This window comes from Polypterus senegalus, chromosome 4 (genome assembly GCF_016835505.1).
Source record: "Polypterus senegalus isolate Bchr_013 chromosome 4, ASM1683550v1, whole genome shotgun sequence".
In the NCBI taxonomy this organism is placed as follows: Eukaryota; Metazoa; Chordata; class Cladistia; order Polypteriformes; family Polypteridae; genus Polypterus; species Polypterus senegalus.
The window spans coordinates 124,349,462-124,370,432 of NC_053157.1; the positions used below are offsets into that span (position 1 = coordinate 124,349,462).

At 36.9% G+C, this 20,971-nt stretch overlaps 1 protein-coding gene across 3 annotated transcripts in view; it reads left to right on the top strand.

The window, feature by feature from the left end:
* The first annotated feature begins 2,633 nt into the window (after positions 1-2,633).
* The window catches only part of rbpjb (recombination signal binding protein for immunoglobulin kappa J region b), a 138,441-nt gene continuing 120,103 nt past the window's right edge, over positions 2,634-20,971 (top strand). The window contains exon 1 of one of the 3 annotated variants that reach the window (XM_039751254.1): positions 2,634-2,692. In XM_039751254.1, coding sequence (XP_039607188.1) covers positions 2,673-2,692 — 20 coding nt within the window. In that variant the 5' untranslated portion in view covers positions 2,634-2,672. Of the gene's footprint in view, positions 2,693-4,398; positions 4,417-8,575; positions 9,206-20,971 lie in introns of those variants that run through there. The other 2 variants (XM_039751256.1, XM_039751255.1) reach the window with 2 other exon arrangements.

Here is a 20,971-nt window from a genome sequence, read left to right on the forward strand (position 1 = left end):
TTTTCATAGTACACAGAAGCTACATTATATTATTCCTATTGCATAACACTGAAAATTTCAAACAATCTAAACAAACATAGATAACCTGCTTACTAGAGGGCAACAAAGCAGGTGATGCAACTAAGCACTAACAGAATATCTAGTGGAAATAGTAACCAATACTCCCAAAACCCCATCCATGCTGATGCTATGGGCATTTGTTCCATTCAATTGTAGGTTGGGGTAGGCAGGTACCTACAATTACTCTCCCAGCGTAACATACTATCATATCCTTTTCTACATGTAGTTTTTTTCCGTAAGAAAACACCAAGTCTAGCTCACTTTGTTTTACTATGTTTTAATATTGGTATATTACTCATTTTTTATAATGAAACAAATACAAACACTGAGTCTTTCCATCAATCCTGCTGCATATTACTAGGGTCAGTCTCACAGACCCACCTCAGATCAGACACAAAAATGACCTAAACTGTTTCACTAAAAAGAAAGCTTCTGTGGTTTGGGTAGATTGCTTCACTGTTAAATTAAAAGTCTTTGTCATCACTGTACCAGAATAACCTCATGCTTTGAGCATTTTAAAGTGTGTGATTAAAGCATTTTCTCAGTCACCGAACAGATTGAAATTAGCAGCTCTAGATTGCTATACCCTGCCATTCAGAATGGTACCTGCTGTGCATTAATTGGTATTTTTACGTAAACAATTTGTGATTAAGGGGGAAAAAATATTATTAAAAAACAATGAATTCTTATAGAGTAAAAAAACAAATAAAGAACAATGAGTCCCATATAATAATAGAAATGATAATAATAAACTGACCCATACCTGCACTAGTGTAAAGAAACAATATAAATCAGAGTTTTACATTTTTACAAAAACTAATCATACGATTCCTATTGACGCTATACTATAGAAACAATGGCTTTTAATAGTAATAAAAAAATAACACTAATAATCACCAGTTGCTGCTCTATAATGAATGATTGGAAAAGAAAACCATAAATCATGATTAGTCCATAAGGCAAAGCTTGGATGCTCCTGGGCGCAACATACAAGGCTAGGGGTGTTCACTTATTTGATGTCTTCTACGTACTCTGAATTGGACCTAGTGTGTGTGTATGTGTGTTTTCAGCCTGTGATGGGCTGGGGTTTTGTCCAGGTGTTGTTCCTGCCTTGTGCTTGATGCTTGCTGGGATTGGCTCAAGCTGCCCCATTACCCTGCTCAGAATAAGCACGTATGGAAGATGGATGATTGGATTTCAACATATTTTGTTCTATAAAATCTCCTTATATTTTGTGCTGTCGTATGTTTTATCAATGTTATCAAGAGAAACTCCTATCATGCTTGAATGTACCTGGCCAATAAAATGAATTCTGATTCTGAAGATAGTTGATTTTAAAAAGACATATTTCTTTACATATACTTTAAAAAAAGAAACGAGAAAAAAAATTCTCTACTAGCCCAGAAGGTAACCTGCAGGTGAATGAGTGTGGTATGGAATGTACTGCATACTGCAGAATATGTGGATTGAAAGGCTGAAAATATTTGAATTATTTTAGGATGAGTTACTTTTTAAATATAAAATTACATAGTTCTATCTATAGTTGATTAAAGAAGCAGAAGATCATGCATTCCGTTTCCCCCTGAGAGCCTTTAGCTCATACAAGGATTATGTGACTGCAGTCTCGTTTTATTTTAACATTTTTGCTAACACTGTAAACGATGTGGGCAGCAATAAAGCACACGTAATGATTACATGTGCAAATCATGTTTCACGGTTTCCTTTTTTGCAAACTGGAACAAACGTAATAGTCTTTCAGAATGAGTCGTCTGAAAGTTGAAAGCAACTTAACATTGCAAGGGTTTTAGAATTACAGCAGACGGGGAAGAACACCACCTCGCCATCTTTTTAGTTGACAAAGAAATTAACCGATACCAAACGGCAAAAAATATACAAATGAAACACACCTTCGTGTCATATATTATTCACGGCAAAATAAATACAAACATTAGTATGGTCTTTCGCCCATAATTCAAACCACTTGACCGAACGAAATGATATTTTAGCATTACAGTCACACACACAATAAACTCCTGGTTGAAACAGATTGCTGCTTTCAGGTATGACTGCGTTAAAATACACAATTCGGCTGAAAGAAAACTAATTCTACGCGTCAATAACATCAAATTTCCCATAGACAAACTCTTTATGTGCACGCAATCAATACATCGATGACCAGTGAAACATTTAACATACAGAGGCAACATATTAAAAATAATGACAAAAACAGTCTGTGTGCGGTACTGTGACAAAAAGCATGTAAGAAAATGAGCTCAGACGAAATGGATTGAACGTGCATGGAATCCACAGCCTTAAACTTGTTACGTCGAGGCACACATTAACAACGAAACACAGCAAACAAACGACCGAAGCCAAGTTGAAGTCTCGCGATACAATAAAATGAGCTCTATAGCAGTCAATGATGAGAGTTTTTGTATTCTCGCGAGGTTATTAAAGTTTCCCACGCCTGTTGTGGCGTCTGTCTACCCCTTATCCTCCCCCTCTCCCGTCTCTCCCCGCCTCCTTCTCACGCAGCCTCTTGTCTCGGCGGCTGTTTTTTTGGCTCAGGCGGATCTCGCGAGGTTTGGAGTTTTAGTGAGAGTTTGTGGAAGATGGCGCCTGTTGTGACAGGGTAAGTCTGAGATTAAGAGCTAATGGGGATCGCCGATTTAAAGTGAAAATACGGACTCGAGGTCGGCGAGGTATCTTTGTTTCCTTGTCGTGGTGACTCACGTTGAAAGCCAAGGACGACTTTTGTATGTGGGTTGTGCAGCCGCTTCAAAAGCAATTCCTCTTGAAAACGTATTGTGTGCGTGGGGTTGCTCTCCCCCTTCTGTTGTAATACTCTGGCTGCACTCTTCTTTCCCCCTGTTGCTCCCTCCTGGCGTTTTGTACTCGTGCATAAGTCCGCAATTCCACTTGGCTATTTTTCTGTTTTCTTTTCAAACTGAACATTCATCTGTGTGGGACGAGTCAGCGGTTTTAGAGACACACCAGTGACTGCCTGTGCTCTGTAGTTGTCCCTTCTCTTTATTTGAGCAATTGTTCAGTATTGCTTTTGTCGTTTTAGAAGTACTAGTTTGGGGAAGGGAGGTTTGATTGTTTTACGTTTGCATCCCTTATTTTCAGTGCCTTATTTGCCATGTATTTCAGTGAGACGCTCAGTTTATAGCAGAGTTTTCTGCATATCGTTTCACTCTCAAAAGCGGTATGTACGATGTCGGGGAGCTTTGTTAACAACACGGAGCCACCTGGCAGTATGACGCAGCGCATCTCCAGTGGATGATGCCGCGGCAAGAGGAGAAGGAGGACACTGTCGCCCCATCTCTTGATCGCCCACTTAATAGCGTTCTACACTCCTGACACATTCCGTCTGAATTAGTACCATGTTGTGATGGAAAAGTTTTGAATCGCATGCTCAGAGATTCTGTGCACTTTACCCACGTTTCTGTTTTGCTTCTCTAAAGAAAACAATGAAGCAGCAGTACAGTTTATCTTGTATCCGTGATATAAATCTGGTTACATGCACAATTTTATGTGGTAAATTGAGGAGTGTTGCATTCCCTAACGATGATAGAGGTGTCGCATGCATTTGATCGCATGTATAGCAAGCAGTTTCTTAAAACGGTCCTTTAACACTTAACTGTATCGTGCGTGCCGCATTCATGTAACTGAAGTATATGCATTATGTGCTTAATCATTTTAGCATGGAGGGAAGACTTTTTAGATTCGGAATCCGTTTAAGTATAAACAGTTGCCTGACTTCCCTCGGTCACTCACTACACGATCCTTACGCAAAAGCTAAGACGACGCAACACAACATTATCTCCTTGGTGGCAGCAAGCGCATCATCTCCGCGCCTTGATGATAAACTGCTGGAGGCGTCAAACGTTTCTCACTTAACCCCTCGATTTTAGGTTACGGTTTCCTTGAACAGCATGATAGGAATACTGTTTGGATTTCTAGTAAGATGGGACACAGTGCCTGCACCCAGTAGGGGTCTGTCTAGCTGATGTCTTGATTAAACATTGTGGTGCAAACAGGCCACCTGTCCAGATGGTATCTGATTAGTTGGAAACTGCGCCATAAGAGACCTCAATTAGCACTGATCACGGTTTGGAGGGTGGCGAGCTTAGCTACAGTTTAGAGCATATTGTTGGATCCCCGTTATGTTTTGTTTTTGAATAGTACAGTAGACACAAGTTTCTTTCTGTTCTCAAACGACGCTATCTTGGTTGGTTTCGAGGTGCTGGTTATAATTATCTTCCCCTCACATTGATATTTTGGCAACTTGGTGGGTCGTACTACATGCAGGTAGACGAGACGAGTATGACTCTTTCATCAGATATCTCTTGAGTGCGTTTTAAGTTGGAGTTTCACATTTCGTTTATTTTACCGTTAAAAAGTATGTTGAGAATGTATATGTGCCATGGGGCTCTTTTTAGTTTGTAGCAATAATAGACGTTTTAGCCTTTCTTAATTATGCTTATGTGTTAAACGAGTTAATATTAAACAACCACACAACTGTTTTATATTTGTTTCCAGCAATTACTGTTGCCTAATGTGATTAACGCGTTTACATGCTGTGCGCTTCTGTAGTAAGACAGCAATATTTTTCAAGATTGCTTATTAATAACTGAGTTGTCATTCTTAAATCTTTGTGACTTGCTGGGTTTCATGTAGTAATGCTTAAAAAATAGGGAGGGAACCTTGTCAAAGTAATGCCTGAAAGAAGTACAAATTTTATAATGATGAGTACTGCTTAAAGATGCGTCAGAATTATTTCACAGTAACGGAATGTATCTGAGTTGTTGTCTTTAAAAGCAACACAGTTTCTCTTTTTTATGGCAAGCATTTGGTATTTATCTATTAACAGATATCACTTATCCTGAATCTGTTTATGTATAGGACTTGAAGTTCATTTTTGAAATGGTGGGGGAAACCCCCCTTAAATTTAACATAGACTCTGGTAAAATGAAATTGTTGGAGGGGTAAAAAATACACAGTTTTAAAAGCACTTTGCTTTTAATATTTCAGATTTTTTTAATGTCACAACTTATTCTTTCCCATTTTTACTGTAGTTTATAAAACAGTAGATAAGTTATCAGCCAGTCATTCAGATAAACTATTTATGCTATTATTATTTGGAATACAGACTTTTTTAAATGCTATAGAATTATGTAGAATATATAATTATTTTAAGTAATTATTTTAATTTTGCAAGTAGAGATTTCCATTTATATTATAGCCAAAAATATAGATTTGTTGAGGAAATATTGCATTAGTAGAGTAATTCACAGCAGTCTCAAATTTAATACAAGGGAGGACTTCAGATTTGGGTAAAAATTGTGTTTGGGGAATTCAAAAACCTACAGTTTAAAAAAAAAAAAAATATTTGAAATTAATATTTTAGAGAATTTATTCTCCACACCAGTTTATACAATTTTGAGTAGATAAATTATTAGAAAGACTGGCTGATAAGTTTATAACATCTATTGTGATTGAACCTACATTTTGCATATTTTGCAATATCTGCTCATATTTCAGCAAAAAGTCTTGTCAAGGAAAAAATGCACCAGTAGGATATTACAACCATTTAGACAGCATAAAAAATGCTAATAAAATACATTTTTTAATCCATATTGTTATTTTGTGTCTAAGTATACTTTTCTGCAGTTTTAAGGCAGTTAAGCAGTCTTTATAATGCTTTAAGTGTGAATGTTGTTAATTTAAGAAGTTTGAGATATTTGTTAAAATTAACATTTTTAGCTGAATGGCCTCAGTATTGCACATTGATTAGCACTCCCACTTTACAGATCCTGAATACAGCATTAGCTTCAATGCCAGCACCTGATTATCTGTGTGAAGTTTGAATGTTCTCCCTGTGTCTGTTTTTCGAATGTGTACTCTAGCTTGGTTAAATGGTCCCATTGTGAATGTGTGTGTGAGTGGAGTCCATGATGGACTAGTACCCTCGCCAGGCTCTTTTCCTACATTGTGCTCCTCTGAATTGAAGTGGGTTTGAGAATAACAATGACTGATATTAGTTTGTCAGTGAACTTTTATTTGCTTTTCTAAATATATATTTCCAAAAGACCATAAGATAATGTAAAAGTGAATTGTTGGTATTCTAGGGAAAATCCTAATATTTTTGCTGACACATCCTTTTTTTAGTGTTAGTAGAAAGGCAGCCTTGTACAGTTGATTGTCAAAATGCTTAAGTTATCCTTGAGCTTTGTTTGTAATCTGTGGGTGTCACTGCTTTTCACTTTTCAGATTTAAAGGCAGTTAGTTAACTAAATATTTTAAAGAACTTAGGATTGTGCTTTACTCTAAATTCCTCAGCACAGCCACGAATTGGTAGCTGTCAATTTTTAATAAAATTTCACTAAACAGTCCTAGTCAGTTTCCTGAATTCCTGTGTTACTCTTGTGCAAAAATACATTTAGCCTTCAATTTAACAAAGATTAGTTGAGTTTCTTATAAAGCACAGGTTAAATAAAGTGCACTGCAAGCCCCGTGTCCTCGACTCCTGGTGCACAGCGGTGTTCTGGTTAGTAGAAATGGCAACAGGAAAGTGACATCCTATGCATACAACTTTAACAAGTTGCAAACAGTGGAAAACAAAGTAACAAATTTGGCATAAGTATAAAATAGTGATTTAAAAAATGATGTGGACTATTTGTATAACAAGTAAGAGAGTGGTTATGAAATAAATGTGTGGGAAATTCATGCACTGAAAATTAGGATTTGTGGGAATTAATAACTTTGTGTGGGATATGCACTATCCCACACTGAATTTCAAGCCATGAGAGTTGTGCCCTGATTGTCTTAATTTCTTGATATGGAAATTTGTAGGTTTTATTTTTGAGCTACCAGCAACACTTTCATCTTTTTCAGATTTATTTTGATTGTTTATTTAATAGTATTTCTTCTGGCAAAGTCATTTGCCTTTTCCATGCATTTTAAAAGCTCAGAAATGTTCATTTAATGAAAGTTTCTCTTGATACACATAAATATCAGTTAGACTTTGGCAATTGTTATGGTCAGTTTTAAAAACTGGTTATCAGTCCACAGAATATTGCACCATTTCTCTTTGGGCCAATCGATGTGTTCCTTGGTTTTAAATTTAAACTGATTCTGCACATGCCTTTTTTTTTTTTCTAACAATGGTGCTTTACGGGGGCTTCTTTGTGATAGCTTTGATCAAACATCTTCTGACTGTAACAGCACTTAAAGGTAATTTTAGATCATCTTTGATCTTTCTGGAGGTAATGCTTGGCTTAGTCTTTGCCATTCTGACTATTCTTTGAGCCATTTTAGCTGTAGTTACTGATTTTCTTCCTCGTGTTTCGGGTTTTTGTTGCCATTTTAAAGCAATGATGTTGGGAACAGCCCATTTCACTTAGCAGTTCAGAAGGAAATATATTTTATAACAACATATAAAACATTTGCATCCCTTCTTCCTTAATAAAGGAAATTAATGAGTCCTTTTGCACAGATTGAATGAATTCAGTAATTAAACTCCAATTTGCTATTAATTAGAACATGCCCCTCTCAATGAATGAGTCAGTTACTCAGAACAAGCAGCTTTCATGTAATGTTGTTTTTCTATTACACTACTACATTTACAAGGAAATTATTTGCAGTAAAGAAATGTCATTACTACTTATAACAGTGGTTCATCAAGTTACTGATGTACTGCTATTTCTTGAATAAAATGTTATATAAACAGCACTCTGAATTATATTTTGCTTGCTTTTTCACAATATATATCATACACTGACAATTACAACAAAACGTTTTAAAGGAACAAGCAGGGTAGGCCACCTACCCATAATTGCAAGGTGCTTTTTCATAGCTTCTATTGAGTTTCCCCATATAAAATTAAATGGGGTGTTAGTTACAGAAACTAAAAATGTAAGGAAGTCTGAACAGGGCTCAGGTTGTGTGGGAAAACTTGTTTTTTTTAACTTAACATGCCAAATATTGTAGAATGTAACATTTTTGTTTTTTATTGCAAATGTAAATCGCAAATTTATTTTTGCCACCTTATCAATCACCTTATCAATCAGTACCATTGTCATTTTTTTGTCAAACCATATTTTCTGTGTTTTTTTTTCTGAATCATGAATGTGTATTTTGTGATGCTTTTCTATGCTCTGATTTGTGCATTGTATACTGCCCCTTCTGTTTTTTGCTGCTGCGTCTCCTTATTTTTTACATTATTTTATTAAGTGAGTTGGAAATTTGGTTATTAATGTATTTTATGTTTATTTTTTTTTATAAAGAAAGGAAATAGAACAGAATAGTATTAAATGTTGCTTACTGCAAAATAAACCTGAAACTGAACAGCATACAGTAATTTTGTGCTCTGCTGTGTGGAAGAGAATTAAAATATTAAACAAGTTTCCCCGAGGACAGATTGAAGCTCATTTACTTAGGAACAGTTACTAGGTTACTTAGTTTGAAATGTAAAATGCATTGGAATGTATGTCAGGTCTAGTTTAAAAAAAAAAAAAAAGCAGGAATCAGGTGTCACAATATAGTATTGTATATTATTAGTATTATAAACATTTTCAGCTTCTGTGTTTTTTATAATTTGAAAGTACACCATACTATCTACTTTGTTCAAAAAATCTTTGAAACTTTTAATTGTTTAAAGATGAATATTATAATGTTTAAAGAAACAAGTTTTCTCTACAATGTTCACTTTCAGTTGCTACTGTTGTAATTTTTAGGATATGAGTAAAAAAATTATTAAATTGGTCACTAACATACATATTTACATTTTTCTGAACTCCAGTGTATCAGTCACTGTACTAATGTAATATTGTGCTTTCTTTTCTGGGGTAGAGTTTGTAAGTACATTTTTTACAGGGAAGTAGCTCAGAGATCCTTTACTACATTAAATAAAATCACTAATAATCATTACTCATTGGTTGCTTTTGGTATTCTGTTTGACCGTAGGTTGAAAATTAAAGTAATTTCCTGTTTTAATACATCAGCATTGTCTTGTTGGATGGGTCATCCTTTTCAAAGATAGTTGAAAATATCACAAAATGTAATTGACTTTCAATTGGGAACAAGCACACAAAAAAGAGGAAGAAACATTACAGACTGTGTAAGTCTGTTGCAGGAAACAGTGAGTAATTGACTTGATAAACAATAAAAAAATATGTATTAAGTGGGGAGTTGACGCTTGTATATATTTAGTAGAACATCAATGAGGGAAGTACAGTTGTGTTCACATCGAAATGTTATTGTGCAATGTCATGAGTGCTATTTTATTGCGTGTTTCATACATTTATCCATTTATTGATTTTGATTAATCTAGTGTGTTATTTTTGGTAAATCCATGCTAAAACTGGTAATCAAAACAAAATCCTGCCTTGTATAGAGTGATGCACATAGTTATACCAGTCTTTAAATATTGCCTTAACTTTCTTTAAATATCTTCCATCATATTTTCTTTTTTATTCTTATGCATTCTTGACTAAACAAAATTTTTTTACAGTGTATGCTGTCTCTTTTATTTGAAATATATTTTAGAAGACATTTTTGTCTCCAGTGATAAAATCCAGGAGGATTTTTTAAATAATTGTGGGGACAGATTTAGAAAGTAACATTTTCTAAATTAAGCAGTGGGTATGTTCAATTTCTTTTTTATTAAAAATGTCAGAACGTAAGCAATATATTTATCCAATTAAAGTAAACCTTCTTTGTGTAAGTCAGTGCTTCAGAGTGATGATAAATTTGCTAAAGTTGAAGATATTTTCCATGTTTGGTCAATAGTTACTTAGCATATTTTTGTGTTGTCATTACCACTTTTATTAAAGATGTTTAAATTAAAAAAAATGCTACAGTTTTAATCCATCATTTTTGAATTTTCATTTCAATGCACCAAATTTCAGCCATATCAATAACCCCTTGACCATGAATAGAACATAACAAAAGGCAGACTGTAGTAATGAAGCAAATGTCATTGCATGGAATTCAAGGCTTGCATTGACTATAGGTACACTCTCCAGTCTGATGTCAAAGTGAATTTATAAGAGAGACCTGTGTAGTGCTCAATAAAGATTGAACAAGAGATGGACTGAGTTTGAAGAAGTGTCGGATGAGGGGGTGATCACAACAGGTGAACAGAAATGAAGTAACAATACTGAAGTAAAATATGTTGCTGTAGTATGGCTCAAGTTTCATTCTGAATGACAGCAGAGAAGCCAATCGTTCCCAATATTGGAACTAGTTATTTTCTTTTATGACTTGGTAGTGTTTTCATTCTGACATGAAAAACATTCAAGTGATCTTTGAAACTGAGCATATTACTAATTGTCAGTCCTTCACTTTTTCTGTTCCATTTTTTCTTGATATTTTATTAAAATGCGTAGCTCATGATGAGCTCATACAGTTGTTAATGGACCAGGGTAGTACTTTTGTCATAGTTTACATGCTTAATACATTTTTTTTTGTAATTTTACTATTCACCATGTTTTCCTGTGGAGGTTACTCTGTTGATTGTAATCTAACAATGGCAGCAAACAGGTAGAGAAGACACCATTGGGTTATTCCACGAAGTGTGCTTAGAAAGTAAGCCTTGTTTAAATTGAGACGCCAGGCTTATCTGAGCTGGTTTTGGTTCCAAGGCAAGTCGCGCTTGGTAACAGAGGCAACTAAGTGCCATGTCTTATTACTAGGCTAAAAATGAAGCTTCGCTTTACTAGAAACAAAACCTCGGAGAAAGGGTTTTTATTTTGCTGAAGTCTTGTTTAAATTAGTCTTGTGTGTTTATTACAAATTAAATTAGTACAGCATACAAAATAGTAAAGCAGAAAATAAATAACATTTAAATTGTCATTCATTAGCACCTTTTTTGACAATAACAGGAGTTTGTCGTTGCTGCATTCTTTTTTAATTTTTGTATTTTTATTTTTTTTATTAAGTTTATTGTAATCATTCCATACAAATCAATCAATTTTTACAAAAAGTAGGATTGAGAACAAGTCTACCCCCACCCCTAACAGAGAGAGCATGGCCAATGGGGTAAAACTTAAGGCTTGTAAACATACCTAAATTGATGAGTTTGATAAGCAATAGAGATGAATGGAGAAGAAAAAGAAATGTGGAAATAATTACTTCCTCAGTGCTTTAAAAGCTTATTCTAAAATATTATTAATTAGATCCTGCCATGTTTTGAAAAAAATCTCTACAGATCCTCTGAGTATTTGATTTTTTTCCAATTTCAGATAGTATAAAACATCGGTTTCCCACTGACTTAAAAGAGGAGAGTTAAGATTCTTCCAGTTTAGCAAAATAAGTCTGCGTGCCAAAAGTGTAGAGAATGCAATCACAGTTTGTTTGTCCTTCTCCACTTTAAAACCATTTGGAAGAACCCCAAACACAGCTATTAATGGGTTAGGAGGGATTGTGACACCAAGGCTGTCGGAAAGGTAATTAAAAATTTTGGTCCAGAATGATGTTAATTTGTTGCAGGCCTAAAAGATGTGACCCAGTGAGGCTGGGACTTGATTACAGCATTCGTGGGTTGGATCCTGCCCTGGAAACATTTTGGAGAGTTTTAGGCGAGGCAGATGCTTGGTATATAATTTAGAGTTGAATAATTGTATGCTTTGTGCATATGGAACTCGAGTGAATTCTCTGCATTGCTATTTTCCACTCCTTTTCTGATATATTGATTAAGAGATCTTTTTCCCAGTGTCCTTTTGGATCTTTGAAAGGGAGGGACTGTAAAATAATTTTATATACTAGCCAACCCGCGGCGTACCGTACACCGCATAATCAGGCCGTTTTTTAATGATTTTTAAGCACAGGAAGAGAATTAACATTTGAAAAATTGGTAATGTAATAAATCAGCAAGAAAAGCAACATTGTAACAATGCACGGAACAAACCAACACACAATCGTCCGTGCGGCGCGGAGGGTGGAACTGGAAGAGAGAAGGACATCCACCCCGCTCCCTCCATCATGCTAGTCTGCTGATTTCTCGTCCAGTATGCACTGCCTGCTCATGTGCCCACCTCCAACTCGTCACTCGAGTCGTTGTCTTTGCACAGTCCAGATGCACCTGTGACTCACGTAGACTTTTCATTGCTCTGTGTGGTTTTGGATGCCTTTCCAAGACACCCGACCACGGTAGTAGCGAAGCATCTAAGAGGACGCATGTTTGTCGTGGATGCGAATTGCTGTATGTAGCATGTAAAACAGTTTGCTATGGTCACTCGGTCATGCGTCGTAACCGAAAACTCGGTTTTTAAAGACCGCTTACTTCATTGTGTATACGACTGTAGGTGAATGAAAAGATATAACTCTGGAGAGGGCAACATACAATACAGCGTTTTACACGCTGCATACAGCGATTCACAGCCGCGACATGATTTTTCTTAGATGGTCCTGTCGCGTCCACCCTCGCACTCGAAGCATACACACTGCCTGGTCATGTACCCAGTCGCAAGAGCAACTGACAGAGACCCGGCCACCGAGTCTAAGACCATGGGAAACCCCTTGGAAAATGTTTTACACGCTGCATACAGCGATTTGCATCCATGACAAACATGCCTCTTCTTAGATAGTTCTGCCGTGTCCACCCTCATTCTCGAAGCACACACACCGCCTGGTCGTGTGGTGCCTCTGTGTGAAACCGGTCAGGCACAGAGAAGGTCAGCTGCTGAGAGAGCGTCTCGACTGTTGCAGGGCCTGCATTGGTGAAGCAGGTGAGACGGTAATGAAACAGAGGCACAGGTAGCGAGGTGGGTGTGTACAAAGTGCAGGAGCATCTAAGAAGACGCATGTTTGTCACGAAAGCGAATTGCTGTATGTAGCGTGTAAAACAGTGTGCAATGTTGCACGTGGTGGTGAGTCGTAATCGAAAACTCGGTTTTTAAAGGCTGCTTACTTCATTGTGTTTTAACCTCAGTTGTGAAGGAATGTTTTAAGGATCCCATGGGATACCCCTTGCAAACCGTTTTACACGCTACATATGGCGATTCACCTCCACGAGAAACATGCCTCCATGAACAGTCAGCGTGGGTCGGAGCTGCATGTTGCCTCTACAACAGACGAATATAAATGATGCCATTTTTGCTGTGCCGTCGCGTCTGAGTTGGTGGCTGTGGCTCTGCGAGTTGTCGTCGTATCCAATGGTCTTGGAGTTGGTGGGCGTGGCTCCTTCCTGCGTGCGCCATAGGTGTCTCACTGGTCGGTGGCTTAGTGAATCCACGCCCCTCCTGTGTGCTTTCCATGGTTGTTTTGCCTTAGTGAATTATATATATATATAGATTGCAGAGATGGTGTCTAAGTCCTTGAAATTGAGCAATATTTTTTCCAGAATGGACAAGGGTGCAAGATGAGGAAAATCGGACAGGTCCTTTTTAACAAAGTTCCTAATTTGAAGATAGTGAAAGAAATGTGTAGCTGGAATGTTAAATTTGGAATGTAATTGTTCATAGGATGCAAAGATATTGTCTATATAAACATCTCTAAGCAAGTTAACCCCAATTTGTTTCCAGATATTAGAAACTGCATATGTTTGCGAAGGTTGAAGGAGGTGGTTCTCTTGCAGAGGTGCCACAGATAAAAGCTTCTCCATCTTAAATTTCGTTGCTGCATTCTTAGTTGCAATATTGTTTGAATTAATCTGATAGCCAATCTCACATTAAATTAGTGTGCCATTTATCCCCATTGCTCGTTTTTCTCAGTGAGAGACAAAAGGAAAAGCTATAGTAATAAAAAAAAGGAGGTGTTCCATAATGTTAAAATTTCTAGTTATAATTGTACAGGTTCTAAGTCAGTAAACCTCTAACACTAAAGTAGCACAAAGATGTTTATAGTAATGTAATGAAAGCACAAATTAAAAAAACACACTTTAAGACCTTCTAGAATCAACCTGGTGTGCTCCAGTTCTCGTATATAACAAAGAGCTTATAAACTACCAGCCAAATGTGTAATTTTGTCACTCTCAGATGTTGTACTTCATTTGTTTCTGTGCATATTGTAAAATAATAGAGTAACATATATTAAATAGGTCCAGTTGCATACCTCAATAATTAAATTAACCTAGCCTCTTTATTATTTTTATAAGAGCTCATATTTTTTTCCCACTAAAATAAAGGGATTGTGTTAAAAAATGCTTTAGTTGCCTCACATTTTTATGCAATCTTGTTGTTCAACCCACTGAATTAAAGCTGAAAGTCTGCACTTCAACTGCATCTGAGTTGTTTCATGTAAAATTCATTGTGGCAATGTACAGAACCAAAATTAGAAAAAAGTTGTCTCTGTCCAAATATTTATGGACCTAACTGTATATAACTTTAACAAATGATTGTGTTTTAACTAATGTTAATAGCTGGATGAGGAGTTTAATTCAGTTACTTTCCTCTGTTCATAGGGTAATATTGATACTGATTTTATGCTAGTATTGGTCTTTTTTATTAAAAAATATTTTTAAATGCAAATTATTAGATACTATTCTGTTGGGTATACGTTCAAAATTATGATGTTTGAGAGAATTGAACAACGGTTAGTCACAGACATTCCACCACTAACATACATAAATCCATTATACATTTTCCCATTACTTAGAATCTGCTGTGTATGAAATGTGTTGAGCCACCACAAGCATGCTCCATTTTTTTTATTCTATTGTAAAGTGTTATTAAAAAGCCTGTATTTAATGGAGTCAGTTAATCTGCAATATTTCTCTATATTATTTTTTAATATTAATATTACTTTTGAATATGACTTATAGTTACAAAACTATTTAATAAACAAAAATGTAATAACTGACTCTTGAATGAAGTAAATGAAAAATGTTTAATGCTCTGACTTTGAATTAACTTAGTCACCAAACACAATGGAATGTTAGGCCATCCCTAAGTCACAGGTATTTAATCTTCAGATACTGCACCCTCCTCTTTGCTTTCTGAATTTTGAGAGATATTATCGATGATCTGTTGTCAGGGCTGCATAAATCTCACAAATGTGCGCATAATCTTGGATTGCCCATGCTTTTCTTTTCTTGAGTAAATGAGAAACAGTTTGTGCAACAGACTGAGTCTCAATAGGAAAATGAAGCATATTCAAGAGAAGTTTAACGGAGCTAAGTTTTGATTTCATAAGCGGAAAAATCCCCTGGACAAATTATACTGAAAGGCTATGGTTACTTATAGTTTGCCTATTATGGCTTAAATAACTAGAACACCAAGAAAGCTGTGTGAAAATCATGGTGATAATGATGAAATAACTAAAAGCCAAGGAAAAAACCCCTTTATCCCAGAATAACACGTGGTTGCTAAATTCCAAGAAAAATATAGCAAACCCAGTTTTTCATTTATGAATTGACCCCCCAACACAGAAAGTGGAAAATTTACTGCTCGGTTAATTAACTGTTTTAATGCTATTTTTTTTTTCCCTTTTGTCCCAGGACTGAATATTTTTCCAAAAAACTCAGTTTTCAAAATGCAGACATAAATTGACATAAAATACTTATTTATGACAAATGTTACTCTATTTTATGTTCCATGAGTGTCTACAGTATGTAAATTCTCATACTTATCACATAACTGTGTCTCATCCCTTATAAGCTGAAAGGCACTTTCTGGGGAAAAAACAGCTTGTAGTAGCCAAGTGGCTGGTAAACCATAGTGTCCGTTAGCACACCACATAATTTGGCGAAGTCCAGTTTCCATCTTGCCTCCCACAGATCTATTTCTGCATAGTTCTAAAAGCCAAACGTTGCCATGGGTGTGTCAGCTGCACATTTGGCTGGGGACCAATCTGCTGATGCAGGTACATGACTTTTGTTTTCAATCTCCAGATCATTTGCATCAAAATTGGAGTTCAGTAATTCAGAGAGCATTTCAGCAATAATACACGAGCAGCACTGGCTGGGTTGTGAGGGAAAACTCGTTAAGCCATGCAGTTGTTGTATTTGATCAACATCCATTTCTGTTGTTGTAGTATTTAATCAAGTGGGTTTTTTTTTTCTTTCTTTTAGTCAATGTAACATTCATTCTTCATGTGTGTATGCAACTTGACAAAAGCAACCGTTCAACAGGGTGGAGACTGGCATGTTTTCTCAAAAAGCAATCCATGTGGAAAGCACAAAAAACCCACATTTTTTTAACATATTTTGTAGTAATATATATCATTTTCTTTTTAAATTCAACTAAAAATAGGTTAACATGTCTTCTAGGTATCTTAAGCATGTGTGGGGCAATGTCCTTTTAGTTCAATACTAGCAAAATACCCGTGCTTCGCAGCGGAGAAGTAGTGTGTAAAGAGGTAATGAAAAAGAAAAGGAAACATTTTGAAAATAACGTAACATGATTGTCAATGTAATTGTTTTGTGACTGTTATGAGTATTGCTGTCATCAAGGATTTGATTATCATTATTTCTTTCAATCAGGTTCTTATTTGGAGGATGTGTTGTGTTCAAGTTACATTCCGTTTTTGCCAAACGTTGTAAAGATATCAGGTTTCATTCATCGATTCCTTTCTTACTGCATCAATAAACAGCTCATCTTCCTCTTTTGAGACATCACACACTGCATGCACAGGTTTTTTTTTACACTGTCTTCCTTTAGCGGGACATTGACTTTTTCCACCGTGTGCTTTGTTTCCGCAGTAGCTGCACTTATGAATATGCTTGTATGCATCACTCGCTTCATATTCTTTTGCTGCCTTCTCAATTGTGTAATGCTTTTTTGTTCAGCGCTCTTTGGAGCTCTTGCTTTTTGTCTGCATACTGTATTCACAGTCCGTTCACGTGAGCCGGTCAGACTACATGCATCGAAGGTTCTGAGCTGTGCTTGTGCTATCTCGTGCGATGCCCATGGCTTTATTTAATGTTAGCCAAACACCACCCTGACCATCTCATCTTCGTTTCCATAAGCACAGCCCTAAACCCGGGAATATTTAGCCGTAGAGTGTTTCTATTGGATTGCTGCTGACGGATGGCCTTATATGGGCAGGCACTCAATTACGTGGGAGGCGCGACGATGAGAGATGCAACTCCGCCTCACACGGCGACGGAGCTGCAGGCTATGGCCGTATACAGTCATGTGAAAACATTAGGACACCCTTTGAAAGCATGTGGTTTTTGTAACATTTTTAATAAATGGTTATTTCATCTCCGTTTCAACAATACAGAGAGATTAAAGTAATCCAACTAAACAAAGAAAACTGAAGAAAAGTCTTTTCAAGATCTTCTGTAAATGTCATTCTACAAAAATGCCTATTCTAACTGAGGAAAAGATAGGACACCCTTGCCCCTAATAGCGAGTGTTACCTCCTTTGGCTGAAATAACTGCAGTGAGACGGTTCTTGTAGCCATCTACCAGTCTTCGACATCGGTCTGAGGAAATTTTACCCCACTCCTCAATGCAGAACTTTTTCAGCTGTGAGATGTTTGAGGGTTTCTTGCACGCACAGCCCTTTTCAAGTCACCCCACAGCATCTCAATGGGATTCAAATCTGGACTTTGACTTGGCCATTCCAGGACTCTCCATTTCTTCTTTTCAGCCAATCTTTGGTTGATTTACTAGTATGTTTTGGGTCATTGTCATGTTGCATGGTCCAGTTCCGCTTCAGCTTTAATTTTCTAACTGATGGTCTCACATGTTCTTCAAGCACCTTCTGATACACAGTAGAATTCATCGTGGATTCTATGATGGTGAGCTGACCAGGTCCTGCTGCAGCAAAGCAGCCCCAAACCATGACACTTCCACCTCCATGCTTCACAGTTGGTATGAGGTTCTTTTCTTGGAATGCTGTGTTTGGTTTACGCCAAACATGTCCTCTGCTGTTGTGTCCAAATAATTCAATTTTGGACTCATCTGTCCAAAGAACATTATTCCAGAAGTCCTGGTCTTTGTCAACTTTATCTCTGGCAAATGTCAGTCTGGCCTCGATGTTTCTCTTGGAAAGCAAAGGTTTCCTCCTTGCACACCTCCCATGCAAGTTAAACTTGTACAGTCTCTTTCTGATTGTAGAGGCATGTACTTCTACATCAACAGTAGCCAGAGCCTGCTGTAGTTCTCGAGATGACACTTTAGGGTTTTGGAGACCTCTTTTAGCATCTTGCGGTCTGCTCTTGGGGTGAACTTGCTGGGGCGACCAGTCCTGGGCATGTTGGCAGTTGTTTTGAAAGCCCTCCACTTGTAGACTATCTTCCGGACAGTGGAATGGCTGATTTCAAAATCTTTTGAGATCTTTTAAATCCCTTCCCAGACTCATAGGCTGCTACAATCTTTTCTGAAGTCCTCTGACAGCTCTTTTGTTCTCACCATGGTGCTCACTCTCACTTCAACAGTCAGGAGCACACCAAACTAAATGTCTGAGGTTTAAATAGGGCAAGCCTCATTCAACATGCAGAGTAACGATCTACTAATTATGTGCACCTGGTGTGATATACCTGTGTGAGATCTGAGCCAATTTAAGAGGGAATACATGTGAGGGTGTCCTATCTTTTCCTCAGTTAGAATAGGCATTTTTGTAGAATGACATTTACAGAAGATCTTGAAAAGACTTTTCTTCAGTTTTCTTTGTTTAGTTGGATTACTTTAATCTCTCTGTATTGTTGAAACGGAGATGAAATAACCATTTATTAAAAATGTTACAAAAACCACATGCTTTCAAAGGGTGTCCTAATGTTTTCACATGACTGTATATGTACATAAGTAGGTTCCAGTTATGACTGTTACGCTTAGAAGTTCGAAATGAAACCTGCCTAACTTTTGTAAGTAAGCTGTAAGGAATGAGCCTGCCAAATTTCAGCCTTCTACCTACACGGGAAGTTGGAGAATTAGTGATGAGTGAGTCAGTCAGTCAGTGAGGGCTTTGCCTTTTATTAGTATCGATTATTGGTATTGTAGACTTTAAGTTGTAAATATTTTCAAATTCCATTATTGGCCCAACTGTACTAATCATGTTCTTATAGATTCAGAGGAAACCAAGAAGCTCAGGGTTTCTTCTCCACACAGGCAGTAAGGAAAGCACGTTTCCTGCACTACTTCTGTGTCTTAGAGATTGTCTCATAAGGTCAGTGCCTTAGTTTCAAGTTGCCTGCAGTCCAGAGCAGGATGCATACTCTTTCCCCTCACTTGAAAACTGAACAACAACAGCAGCCTTAGATAGCTGAGCCCAAAGAAGGTCCTCTTGCTTATTTAAGACTTTCACTATAAGTACTACTCTTGTAACAGATTCAGTTTAGAGATCTGTTACACGTTCAATGCATCTTCAATTTAAAATTTACAGTCCTGTGGGTTAAATGTGTGTAATCAGTGGAGATCAGTCCAGGGCTACTTTCTGTCTTACTGTTCTAAGAGCTCTTTCACACTATTAGAAATTAGATGAATGTATATAGTCTGCATAAATATAAATACATATTAAAATGTGTAAAATGTATATACAGTAATCCCTCCTCGATCGCGGGGTTTGTGTTCCAGAACCCCCCGCGATAGGTGAAAATCCGCTAAATAGAAACCATATGTTTGTATGGTTATTTTTATATATTTTAAGCCCTTATAAACTCTCCCACACTGTTAACATTATTAGAGCCCTCTAGACATGAAATAACACCCTTTAGTCAAACGTTTAAACTGTGCTCCATGACAAGACAGAGATGACAGTTCTTTCTCACAATTAAAAGAATGCAAACATATCTTCTCTTCAATGGAGTGCCGTCAGGAGCAGAGAATGTCAGAGAGATAGAGAGAGCGTGACAGAAAAACAAACAATCAAAAAATCAATACGTGCTGTTGGGCATTTAAGTATGAGCACCGCGATAAAGCAGCCGCAAAGAAGGGAGCAATGTGAAGGTAGTCTTTCAGCATTTTTTAGAGTTGCGTCCGTATCTTCTAGGCAAACAGCCTCTGTCCAAACCACCCCTCTGCTCACACCCCCTCCATCAGGAGCAGAGAACGTCAGAGAGAGAGAGAGAGCGCAAGATTAAAGCAAACAATCAAGAAATCAATACGTGCTTTAGGGCCACCGCGATAAAGCGGCATTTCTTAGAGGAGCGTCCATATTAGGCGCAGAGAATGTCAGAGAAAGACAGAGAAAAGCAAACAATCCGCTCGGGAAGCACATCGTATATCATTGAGGAGTTTTAGTTAATATGTAATACATGCTCTGATTGGGTAGCTTCTAAGCCATCCGCCAGTGGCGTCCCTTGTATGAAATCAACTGGGCAAACAAACTGAGGAAGCATGTACTTTAAATTAAAAGACCCATTGTCCAGAAATCCGTGAACCAGTGAAAAATCTGTGATATATATTTAGATATGCTTACATTTAAAATCCGCGATGGAGTGAAGCCGCGAAAGTCGAAGCCCGATATGGCGAGGGATCACTGTAAATATGAAAACAAACATAAAAAATGTCCAGTGAAAGAAGTCAATGTTAAAATGATTTAATAAGGTAAATAACAATATTACACTGATATAGTACCTCTTGCTCATGTAATATTTTTTGCTTTCTGAGATGCTAGGTTGATAAAATGTGGAAAACATCATATTTGTAGCTCCAGATCAGAAATCACTATTGCATTTCACAATATTTTTGCTGTTGTCAGTAGTTAGAGAATAGTCATATTTGTGTTTTGTCTAGTTTCCAAACTCTCACTGGCTCATTTTGTTGTTTTGCCAAGTTTCATTGGTATGATTTGTAAGGAGCATGTCTAAATAGTTGGAATTTTTGTTTCCCATTCTGCTTTAAAGTAGTGTGTGGTTATAGCTATCTTTGTAGTCCTCGATAGCAAATATTTTGTAGTTGGAGTGACATTGTGCACATTTGCCATTTCATTTTCAACTTGATCTTTTGGTTTTTTTTTTTGTTTTTTTGTAAAAGATGGGGATTACAGTCATACTATAATGGGGGAGAGACTGAATGAT